Source organism: Quercus lobata, chromosome 3 (genome assembly GCF_001633185.2).
Source record: "Quercus lobata isolate SW786 chromosome 3, ValleyOak3.0 Primary Assembly, whole genome shotgun sequence".
NCBI classification, from domain to species: domain Eukaryota; kingdom Viridiplantae; phylum Streptophyta; class Magnoliopsida; order Fagales; family Fagaceae; genus Quercus; species Quercus lobata.
Genome location: NC_044906.1, coordinates 9,127,428 through 9,139,024, shown reverse-complemented (window position 1 = coordinate 9,139,024; position 11,597 = coordinate 9,127,428). Strand labels below are relative to the sequence as shown.

Below are 11,597 nucleotides of genomic sequence, written 5' to 3'. Positions count from 1 at the left end.
CACATTAGAGTTTTGCTAAAGATACTGGTCCTCCCAAAACCGATCCATGTTGTCTGTGGCTGTTGATGGGAATTCCCAGTCAAAGTCAAGGCCATTGAAGTCATAAGACCTGGCTATTGTTATTGAGGAATGAATGAATGAATGTTTTTCGGGTACTGGCTTGGCTAGCCATGGAAGAGAAATTCGAAGGATTTGAGTCTCCTCCACCGATGGATAAGAGGGTTTTAACAGATGGGTTTTTTTGCTGCACGGTTTTGGTGAAGGCTGAGAATTGGATTATGTCTGAGGAGGAAATGTTAACTTGGTAGGAGTCGGGGTCAAGATAAGCAAAGGCGCAAAAGAGGTGTGTGAAAAGGGTTGAATCTATGTTGGACAATGGGTATCCACTGCCAGATAAGTAGGAAGCTTTGACGACATTCTTATTCCCAGCTGAGAAGCGTTGTTGGAAAAGGAACAGGAGGGTGGAACGTGGAAGAGAATGAAGCAAGTCTTTTCAAAGCCATTAAGGGAATTTGGGAGTTGTTTTCCTTACTATGATTATGGTAATGGAGCAGATATATATTGGCAAATAGCATGGTTTCTCTTTCAATATACTCTGTTTTTTTTTTTTTTTTTTTTTTTTTGAAAATAAATTTAATTCTTTCTTGGATGGAATATTGTATTTGCAACTTGCATATAGGATATATTGGGTTTTAGGCTGTGTTTGTTTTGAGTGAAAAGCATTTCCGGAAATGCTTTTCCGTATTTACGGGTGTTTGGTGGCGCACGGAAAATGCATTTTCCGGAAATGCTTTTTAGTTGGCCTGTCAACGGGTGTAAATTGATTTTCATTTTTATTTTACCTTCAAATACCCATTTTTCGGAAAACAGAGATAGAGCTGACGGAGAGGGAGACGCACCCGCAGAGAGAGAGAGAGAGAGAGAGAGAGAGAGAGAGAGAGAGAGAGAGAGAGAGAGAGAGGAAGAAGAGAGAGGGGACGATCGGTTCGCCGTTCGACTTCGCCATTCGACTTCGCCGTTCGACTTCGACTTTGACTTCGCCGTTCAACTTCGAATCGTACCTTTCGACTTCGCCGTTCGACTTTGCAATTTGACTTCGTCGGTCGACTTCGCCTTCACGCCGATCGCGATCGCAGTCGCAGCACCAATTCGTCGTCCCCGATCGCGAACCCAAATTCGTGGTCCCCGATCGCGATCTCGCCTTCGTGCCGATCGCGATCGTAGTCGCAGCACCGATTCGTCGTCCCTGATCGCGATCGTTGCACCCCAAAACCGATCGTCCTCGACCCCAAAACCGATCGTCCTCCCTCTCTTCCTTCTTCTCTCTTCCCCGATCGCGATTTTTTGTGTAATTTTCTCTCAATGTGAGAAAATGTGTTTTTTGTGTGATTTTGATTTTTGTTGTTGTTGTGGTGGTGTGGTGGTGGTGTTTAGGTGGTTGTGGCTTTTGATTGCCAGAGTTTGTTGCCGTTGCTATGTGAAAAATTTGTAGGAAAATAACATTTTCAACCATACAACCAAACACCAGAAAATATTTTTCACAACATTTTCTGAAATGCAACCAAACACTTAAAAATATTTTCCTTTCCGGAAAATAGCATTTCCGGAAAATAAGTATTTTTCGGAAAATCACTTACATGAAATAAACACAGCCTTAAAGTCAAAAGCAATTTCAATTTTGAGGTTGTTGAGAAACGAATAATCTTTTGGTAAAATCCTCGGAAAACCCGCAAAGTACAACCAAGTAATCAACAAGAGAACTTTTTTTTTTTTTTTAATAACTAAAAAATATATTTTTGAAAAGAATAATGAATATGTCGGCCTATCATTGTGATACAGTTATATAGTTGAGTGGTTCTGGTGCCACAACTCTTTAATTTTGTGCACAACTCACCCATGTGGCGAGTTGTGCACAAAGTTAGTTGTCACCAGAATTTTCTTATATAGTTATATAGATAGTTGTTAAATCAGATTCATTTAACGTTGTGTAATCCTTATATTTTATAGTAAATTATTTTTCAAAATATGTTATAAATTTCGGCTTTTATTATCTCTAACACTTGTTTTTTTTTTTTTTTAATGTCAATTGTATGTCTTAAAATGTAGACATTCTCATATCAATAATGAACATTGATGTAAAATTGTGAAGTTAAACAAATGTAAGAAGATATATTTCTTACATATTTTTGCTAAAATAAAAGTAAAAACAAAAAAGAAACAAGTTCAAACAATTCTATCAAATATATTATTAAGCTATACTCTTGTTACGAGTCTCATAATTAATCACCAAATTAAATCCACAAGACCAATAAATTCAAATACAAAGCTTAAGAAATTGTGGGACGACAAGAAACCGATGACAAGAGCATGCAAACCGAGAACAAGAATAAATGAGAAGAGGTCAAGACAAAAGGGGCACACCTTGGAAGGTTTTGTTAAGGAAGCCTCGGAGCAAACATGATAACACAATCACAAAAACGGAGAAGATCAGCGTGGCCAAGGAACTCGAGGATACGAGTACATTCCTAGAAGGGCCAAGGTCTGGCCATGAAGACCACCAGACACGTGTCCAAGGAAAGGAAGGAATGTTTGTCATTGAGTGGATGAAGGAAGGATACAGATAAGGCATCCATTACCTCCACATTCAATGCTATGCACCCACTTAGTTGGCCGCATTAATGGTGGAATGACCCCTGAATGGTGTCATCATAGCTCACAATCTAACAGAGAAACCTTCTAGTAAGGCCCTGATGGGACAAGTACTGGGAAAAAAAAAAAAAAAAAAAACACCCTTGTCCACCCAAGTGGAAGGCCCGGATGCAATTTGAATGATTATACAAAGGAAAAGGATCCCTACAAGAAAAAGGGGATCAAGAAAAAAAGTAGAGAGAGAGAGTGAGAGTATTGTAGTTCAAGAACAAGTATTAACCTACACCTCGGCCTAAAACCGAGAAGCATAGTATTAATCCCAGACATAAGTTGTTTTATTTTGCCGGGCTTATATATATCAAACATACATTCCAACATCACTTCATAGAGTTGTTAAAAAAGGGTAAACAAGGTTGATTGACATCCCATCTCTATAAATTAATTGTATGAGGTTGAAATCTTACTTATCCAATTTTGGCCGGCCATAGAAACATTGGTTGAAACCCTAACTTTTTTTTTCTTTTATCGTAATTTCTTTTTTGCTTCAAATTGAAAATTATCATTATAGCAAACTATTTTAGAATCTAGAAACTAACACAAAAATATTAGAAAATTATAAATTCATAAGTTTTAACCTTTTTAATTTGGAGAGAGTCCAATTGTAATCAAGGTCAATCTGCCACGAAAAGTAACCAGGCAACCCCTTTCCCTTAGCATATGTGACCTTTGTATAAATACTTTGTACATCATCATAACCAATCTAAGTTGTCCCATTGTAGCAATAATCTGATACAAGCATGGAATTAAACGATGTTGTGGTACTGTTTTGCACTATGAATTGAACCAATTTCTTTGTGATCACCCTAAATTCTTTTTAAGTCCAACATAATTAAATTTTGGACAAAATTTGGCAACAAACTTGGTTGTAGACTAAGGCCACAACTCTATTCAATATTTTTTTTTTATTGAATGTGAATTTTAACAAATTCACCATTTAATTTCATTTTCTTCTTAAATCCTCCATATTTGCGAAATTTCAAGAAAATAAAAGATTAATAGCTATGTCGTCAATCAAATATTTAAATTTCGAGTTTTTGTAGTCCAAAATTATACATAAAAAATAATTTTATGGATCGAATGGTAAATAAAATTCGATTGGCATGAAATTTTGAAGTGTTTTAAGAACATAGAGAACATGCAATTCTTCGAGTAGATTTTCAAAATATCTAACAATGTTAATTCATTTAATGAGAGTGACTACAACTAAGTTTGTAGCCAAATTTTGTTCTTAAACTTTGGTCCCCTTAACAATATATTAGGTCCTTACAAATAAAAAGAAAAAAGTTAAAGAAAAATTTTATTTAACTAAACTTTTGAAGAGATGTAGCTTGCAACATTGATAATGAGATTATCATGTAACAATTTCAAAATAAATAAATAAAAATTGTAAAAGAAAATTGTAAGATTGTGTGTGTGTGTGTGTGTGTGTTTTGTCAATGTATAAAATTCTCTTTTTATTAGATTTTGTATAATTTAAGTTTCTTAATAATCACTCTCAAAAAAAATTCCTGGAGCTACCACTGCCGATGAGTCATGCCCCATGGGGTGGTGGCTGTTGTATATATAGGTATATAGAAGGATATGTTGTAATAATGATGTTTGAGTTTGGAGAATATGGTTTCATAAAATGAAAATTCAAGTTCTGGAATTTTCTGGCGACTGTTCAGAAAGGTTGAAGAGGTTTCAATTTTTGTTAACCGTTTTATGAAAAAATAACTAACTCTTCATACGCGAATTTTCATGAAATATACATGCCTTTTCATGAATAGAGGTTTATGTTCACTTGAAAAATAATTAACTTTCCATACATGACTTTTTATGAAACATAACCCTATGGGTATAAATAGAGGCTTATGTTCACTTGAAAAATAACTAACTCCATACATGACTTTTTATGAAACATAACCCTATGGGTATAAATAGAGGCTTATGTTCACTTGAAAAATAACTAACTCCACAAAAGAGTAAGTTTGAAAGAAACATAAGAAATCCGGTGGTCATTTTCCAGAATTGCAATCTGCAGAACCTAACATCTTAGTTGTATCTTGGAGACAAATTTGCGATAACCCTTTAACAACAAAAGTGTGGGGGACAAATATTGTCTAAGGAAAACGATATAGTGCTTCCAAGTTATCTATTTTCTGTTTGTTTTTTGTGTTAACCTTGTTCTTCCATTATTACTTTGTGTAATATCCCCAACAGTGGCTTGGTCGTGGTGGCATGGGTCGTGGTAGGCGTGGGTTTGATGTGCGTGGGTTGTGGGATGTGTGGGTTTGGCGTGGTTCAAAATTTTGGTTGTGGGTTGTTGTGGTTTGGTGGTGGTGGATGTGTGGGTCTTGGCTGTGATGTTGGTTGTGTGGGTCGGAATTTAATTGTGTGAGTTTGATGTTGGCTGTGTGGGTTGGAATGTGGCTGTGCGGGTCAGAATGTAGTTGTGTAAGTTTGATTTTTTCAATTATTTCAATTTTTTCTTCGTATCCTAAATTGGGTGTAACAAAATGACTGAATCCTTCTCCTCTCTATTCAGGCTTGGTTACGTGAGTTCAATTGTATGTTAACCATTCAGCTTAACCCAAAGCTCAATATCTAATGCTTGAATTGATAGGCTTTCTGTCTTCTTTTGCTTCTTTTGACCCAAAGCACAATACATTCAGCTTGATCCAAAGAAGCTTTATAGCAATAAAAGTTCTCTTATGATCTGTGTATTAATTAATCGTCGAAGTGTGGAACTAGTCCTAACTCACCTAAGCAGAGCCATATGCAATGGCAGATTCTCACTCCAATAAGAAATCATTGCAATTTTCAATATCACATTTCTGTCAACACCAATCAAGAAGAAACTTTCAAAATTGATAAATTTAGGTAGTGCTAGAACACTTGCAGGCAAAATCATTCCTTACAGAGGTTGTGAATCACTTCAAGTTGCCGAATGTAATGAAATCCTGCACCCAGTGACCCAAATGAAGTTTAAAACTAGTAAACTAGTCTTTAAGTTCAATATGCTTCTTTCAAGACTCATTCTGCACCGAGTTTAAACGTGTAAATCAGTGAAAGAGCCCTCATCAAAAATAAAATCCCACATATTTTAGTTGATAACAAATAATATTGCTATAGAGGGAATGCACATGCTAAAAGTTTCTCAGTTGAGCATCAATTCTCATTCACACACTCAGATGCAAGTACTCAAAAGATGTAACAGATCATTGACTAAGAAAAATATTTCGATATGAAAGACAATGTATCAGACGATCTAACGCTATTAAGCTTCCAGTAGATGTATTGATTTCAAGTGGTGGTAATTTGAGTATCCAATTTCTAGAAGTCAGCACAATACAAACTCATTTGTTTACTACGGGGAAGAGGTTAAGCCCAGACTCATAAACCTAAGTACTATTGTTTTACTCCCTATAATATTATATTACAGAAGAACTTTCTCAGACTGTCAACTGAACTCTAATTGCAAAGAAAATCTAAATCATTGTTCCCCTCAGAAGAGAAATTTCTGCGTGGGCCTCCACCACCGTTGCCCCTAGTCCTTCTTACCATATGTCCATTTAATGGTGAGAGTTGATGCAGATTGATCACCACCAGCCGATCCATTCCTCTTTGCAGACACACCATCAGCGGCAGAATTAGACTTCTTTGTGGAAAAATAATGGGGCAATCTTGTGATAAAAACAGCAAAAAACACGGATAAAGTAATTTTTTCGAGGATGCATGTACCTCCACCCTTATAAAGGGACTTAACACCCTCATTCCTGATAATCTCTGCAAATGCATGTATTGAACTCTGATATTTAACAACTTCTCCAGAGGTCATCATCATCCTCCTACTTACAGTGTCCAACGGGTAAGTTGCCATCTTTTGACAAACTGCGACTCCCACTGCCATTACTGGTGCAGCCAAGAAGTCATCCTGCAAAAACAGCAAGTGTAATTCAACATAATTCTGTATCATGAATGGATTGCTATTTCACACTTATCAGCAAAACCTTTTAAAAAATTCTCTGAATTACATGAAATGAAGATGCCACTTAGACAATTAAAATTAAAAATATTGGGAAAGCCAAATGTAACCAAAAACAAAAGAGAGAGTGAAAGGAATTTGTCAAGAAACACTTGGAAAAAATAAATCAAGGGTGACCTTGTTTGTAAAAAAGCAATGCATGCTGGGTATAGGGACTATGAATGTCATCAAGGAAATAGCCCCAGTGACACTAAATTCTCATGTTTGCACTGACCTGTGACCCGAGCCTGCGTAACATAACTTGTATGCCTAAGTAGACCCCATTACTTAAGAAGCTTTTACAACTTGAGATAGCAAATCCACGGTACAGTCCAGCAATGCCATCTGATCTTATAGCTTTTTTGTAGACATCAATCAAACCTTTGAATTGCCTTTCTTCAATCTTATTGCTTGTCTTGATATCATTGGCTAGGCGAGTCTGGGCATAAACCAGGGGATAAACAACAAAATGAGTTGCTAAATTAGGAAAAATTCCTCCTGCCAAGCCATCTTTGTTTTTTGAGTTGTTAAAGCCAAAGCTTATTACCTGTTGTACATAAAGAAGAAATAAACAACAAAAGCATCTACAAATTTCTGATGGTCAAAATCTAGTTTAAGAAGCCCAGTTAATGGACAATATGTTATAAAAGAAAAAATTGCTGAAAATTTACTCTATTGGAAACGTCGCTGATGACACCAGGGATGTAGCCTCTCCAAAGGGATATGAAGCCTTCATTACTGATTGTTCTGGCGAAGCAGTTCACAATTCCTTTATAAGGCTTAGTTAGTCTACCTGACTTGATCATCTCATCTTGGCACTGGATCAGGAGTTTCACTCTCCCAATTGGAGCAGTTAGCACCCCAAAAAGAGCAAGGAATGATCCATAAATTAACCCAGTTCGAGAGTCAGACTTATGCTTTTCCAGCGGAGCTCTTACAAATACTGGAAGCAGAGGTGAAGCAAGATTGGAGGCAGAGCCAGCATTTGCTGGGAGCAATGTTTTGTGCAATCTGTCGATCGCATATCCACCAGCACTGGGAATGTTTTGCAAGCTTGAAGTCCAGGCTTGATGGTTAGGAAAGTGCGTGATGGAGAGGTAAGGTTGCACTCTTATCTTCTGGATTACAGATGGAAGTTGTGGCCTATCTGCCATTTTTGCAACTCAATTTGGTAACCTGCAAGGACATTAACAAATCAGGCAATAAGGAAAGCAAAATAAGGACAAAGGATAACTCTTAAAATCTTAATAAAATTTCACAAAGCCAATGAAAGCATAAATGACATGCATATAATTATGCAGATATGGGTGTAATTCCAGCTCTAGAAAGAAAGAGGGCTGGTAAAGCCGACCCAACTAAGCTTACAAGTTCAATACGCATAAAAACAAAACTAGACATAAATGAAGGGTCTGGAATAGAAACCACAATGCATTTGTTTCTCTCAACAAGAGAAAACAAGAAGGAAAAATATCAATACATCAGGTTCAGTAGCATATCCATTTCACATATATGAGAAAACTCCTTAAAGATTCAATATTAATATTCAGAAAGCAAAGTTTCCATTGAAGCCAAAACTGAGTCCACTTTCTGGGTCTTATTTTCCAGACTGAGATTGCACATAAATTTTTAGATACTCATAAAAATAATGCTTGCACCATGAACTGGAGGAGATATTCAAATGGGGAAACAAAACAGAGATTTAAGATTTGCCTGACTATTTCTAAGACACCATACTACTACACTAGAAATATTTTTTCCACACACACACAAAATAAATAAATAAATAAAATAAATCATATCAATGTGGTCATACATTGGCACACTCTTTGGATATCTGTAATGGGTTGGCCATTTCACTATTTGCTTACATTGACCAAAAACTTGTGAACAAAATCAGTGCATCAAGCATCAAATTCTTTTGTGTCGAGGATATAACATCTTAAGGTGATATTATTACCTCTACTCCCATCTCCCTTTTCCCTTAACCTTAAATATTCTCTTAATCATCTTAATCTTATTTAATAATTTGTTCACCTCTACATATTAGATCTTTTAAATTAAAAGGAAAAAAAAAATTCACAAAAAGAGGACTTTCATATTAAATTGAATTACAAATATGAGAGGGAGGAAATAATTATAAATAAATAACCAAGTCAGAAATGCTTAACACTATGAGAGTGATTTCAAGGAACCAGATAGAGCAAAAACCACATCAAAACATATTGAGACCTTCAGCTAAGCAAGGAGTGAACTAGTGTAATTTCATTCATTCAAAAATCCATTTTCTCTCATTTCAAAAACCAAAAAGTGCCTAAAACCATAGAGGAAAATTAGCATGAAAATAAGAATTTTGGGTCTCCCAAGTTATAAACACCATAGTGATTAAGAGAGAGAGAGATACTCAGTGCATAACAAACAAGACTAGCTGTCTAGCTCAGGCTGCTCTGCTGTGAATAACTGAATATCCAAGTCTGGTGAGAAATGCGTCTTGCATGTAGCACATGTAGTGGAGTGGAGGCCTAATATAACCGATGCACAGGAGTGGGTCCCAGCTCACATGTCATTCTAGTCTAAGAAAATTGATGATAATAATAATAATAATAGATTTAGAATATGAAAATTTTTTACATAAATATAACGTAGAGGGGTAAGTAAAGGCCGTACAAAATGGACAATGATGGCGATGGCCAGAACAGTGAAGGGATTCAATTTCAACCCAACAAAACAGAAATCTTTTTAGTAATTTTAGTGAAAGACTCTCTCTCTCCTCAGTCTAATTGTTCTCTCTCTCTCTACTGTATATTTTGTCTTTAGCTTTTTTCTTACCAACAGAACCGGAAAGCCCTTTCTTTTTTAAATTACTTTGATTGATGGATGGGTATTATATTATATTATAATACACCCCTCTCTCTCTCTCAAACCCTTTTTCAGCGTTTCTTTTTGGGTAAACTCTCTCTCAATCTTTCTTTCTCTGGTCTCTGTATGGAAGTAAAACAGTGTAAGACCCTTTTGGTTTGATAATATACATCTCATGTCCACAACAAGTTGATAGACCCTTAACCCTTTACTTTAAAAAAAAAAAAAAAAAACAAAAAACAAAAAACAAAACAAAACAAAAACAAAACTAAATACTTTTTTTTGGGAGAGGAAATCAATTTCATTAAACCAAAAAAGGGTTACAACAGAGAGCCACCAGCATGAGGCTCTAAATCAGATACAACCAAATGAGATACAAAAGGTGGGGTAACACCTTTCCAGACTTGAGAATAATAATTAGTCTTGGCGAATTGAGCAAGCTCGTGAGCAACCATGTTGTAGTCCCTTTTCAAGTAAGCAAAAGAGCAGCAATAGAACAAAGCTTTGGCCCGCAAAATACCTTCCACCAAATTACCAGTTTCACCTCCAATATTGCCATGGTTAATAGCAAGAATCGCCGAAAGAGCATCTAATTCCATCATGACTTGAGGGAGATCCATTTCTTGAGCCAACATAAGGCCTTGCTCAATAGCAAATAGTTCCGTCCACTCAGCAGGGAAATTAGAAGGCAGCAGCTTGCTGAGAGCTACTATAACCATGCCGGACCCATCTCTGATAACTACACCAACCCCTGAACTCCCCCCAGAATCTATAGAGCATGCCCCATCTACAGTTACCTTAAACACACCAGGAGGAGGGACAGACCAGCCCATAGGAGTGGACTGCAAAGGGGGAAAATCCATTTTAATGGCACCATGGTAGTCATCTATTAATCTCTGAGCCATCTCCCAAGTTTGGAGGGGTGAAAGACAATCTTCATCATGGACACGCAGGTTCCTATTGTGCCAAATCGCCCAAGAAATGGCAAAGAAAAACAGCAAGTGCCTTGTAAATACCAGTATAATAGTGCTTTGTAAGTCAAATGTACTTTCTGAGTCTATTAAATAATAGTCAGCCAAAATAAATGGTTCTCCCTCCATATAGCTAAAATTTTATAGCACCAAAGATTCTATCATAAGTATGCTTTTCATGTAGAAATTATATGGTGATAAGGGTTATAAGAGCATCTACAGTAGTGGAGCTAAAAATTTAACTTTTTAGCTCCATCAAAAGTTATTTTATCTATTTTACCTACACACATATTGCAGCAGTAGATCTATTTTAGCTTTCAACACAATAAAATAATATAAATATCATAATAAAATAATATAATCACTACAATAAAATAATATATCCCACTACCCAAAAAACATCCACAACACCAACCATAACCACCTCTACCATCAACCACACCCACAACCACACCCACAACCACCACCAACACCACCACCACCGCCACCGCCATTCATCAACCAGAGAAATCCAGCCACCATTCATCAACCATCAAAAAACCCCATTCAACCATCAACAAAATCAAAACCCATTCATCAATCATCAACAAAATCAAAACCCATTCATCAAAATAAAAATAGAACCCATCATCAACCATCAAATTAGCCAAAAGCCACCACGAAACCAAAGAAACCTAGCCACCATTCATCAACCATCAACAAACCCCATTCATCAACCATCAACAAAATCAAAACTCATTCATCAAAATAAAAATAGAACCCATCAACATAAAACCCAATCACGGCGACAACGTTGTTTTGTCAATCATGACGACAAAATCAAAACCCAGCACCGACGATCATGGGTTTTGGTGTTTGAGACAGAGAAAGATTGAGAGACAGAATAAAGGAAAAATGAGATAGCAGAGAGATAGGGGCGGAGAACAAAGAGATCAATTGGCTTGGGTCGGCGCTGGGCAGGAGCTTGGGTTGGCGTTGTTGGCGTTGGGCAGGGGCTTGGGTCGACGCTGGGCAGGGGCTTGGGTCGGTGCTAGGCAGGGGCTTGGGTCAGCAAG

General features: G+C 36.7%; 2 protein-coding genes across 5 annotated transcripts; both read right to left on the bottom strand.

The window, feature by feature from the left end:
* Positions 1–5,953: 5,953 nt before the first annotated feature.
* Positions 5,954–9,241, bottom strand: LOC115982093 (ADP,ATP carrier protein-like). 4 transcript variants are annotated; one of them, XM_031104609.1, is made up of 4 exons: positions 9,117–9,241; positions 7,387–7,891; positions 6,951–7,262; positions 5,954–6,625 (listed from the first exon to the last, which is right to left on the bottom strand). In XM_031104609.1, exons 2-4 carry the CDS (start codon positions 7,867–7,869, stop codon positions 6,239–6,241), a joined length of 1,182 nt encoding a protein of 393 aa, XP_030960469.1. In that variant the 5' UTR covers positions 7,870–7,891; positions 9,117–9,241; the 3' UTR covers positions 5,954–6,238. The 4 variants fall into 4 exon arrangements, with proteins under 4 accessions (XP_030960469.1, XP_030960470.1, XP_030960468.1 ...); XM_031104610.1 differs by lacking the exon at positions 9,117–9,241 and adding an exon at positions 8,884–9,110; XM_031104608.1 differs by lacking the exon at positions 9,117–9,241 and having other exon boundaries at positions 7,387–9,110.
* A 650-nt stretch (positions 9,242–9,891) lies between these two features.
* Positions 9,892–10,476, bottom strand: LOC115980259. Its single transcript, XM_031102532.1, has one exon. It carries the CDS (start codon positions 10,474–10,476, stop codon positions 9,892–9,894), a length of 585 nt encoding a protein of 194 aa, XP_030958392.1.
* Between the last annotated feature and the right edge of the window lie 1,121 nt (positions 10,477–11,597).

Coding starts and splice junctions, on each gene's coding strand:
- LOC115980259 (XM_031102532.1), bottom strand. CDS start 10,476: ATGGCTCAGAGATTAATAGATGACTACCATGGTGCCATTAAAATGGAT.
- LOC115982093 (XM_031104609.1), bottom strand. CDS start 7,869: ATGGCAGATAGGCCACAACTTCCATCTGTAATCCAGAAGATAAGAGTG. Junction 7,263..7,386: donor TCAGCGACGTTTCCAATAGA/GTAAATTTTCAG, acceptor TATGTACAACAG/GTAATAAGCTTTGGCTTTAA. Junction 6,626..6,950: donor TACGCAGGCTCGGGTCACAG/GTCAGTGCAAAC, acceptor CTGTTTTTGCAG/GATGACTTCTTGGCTGCACC.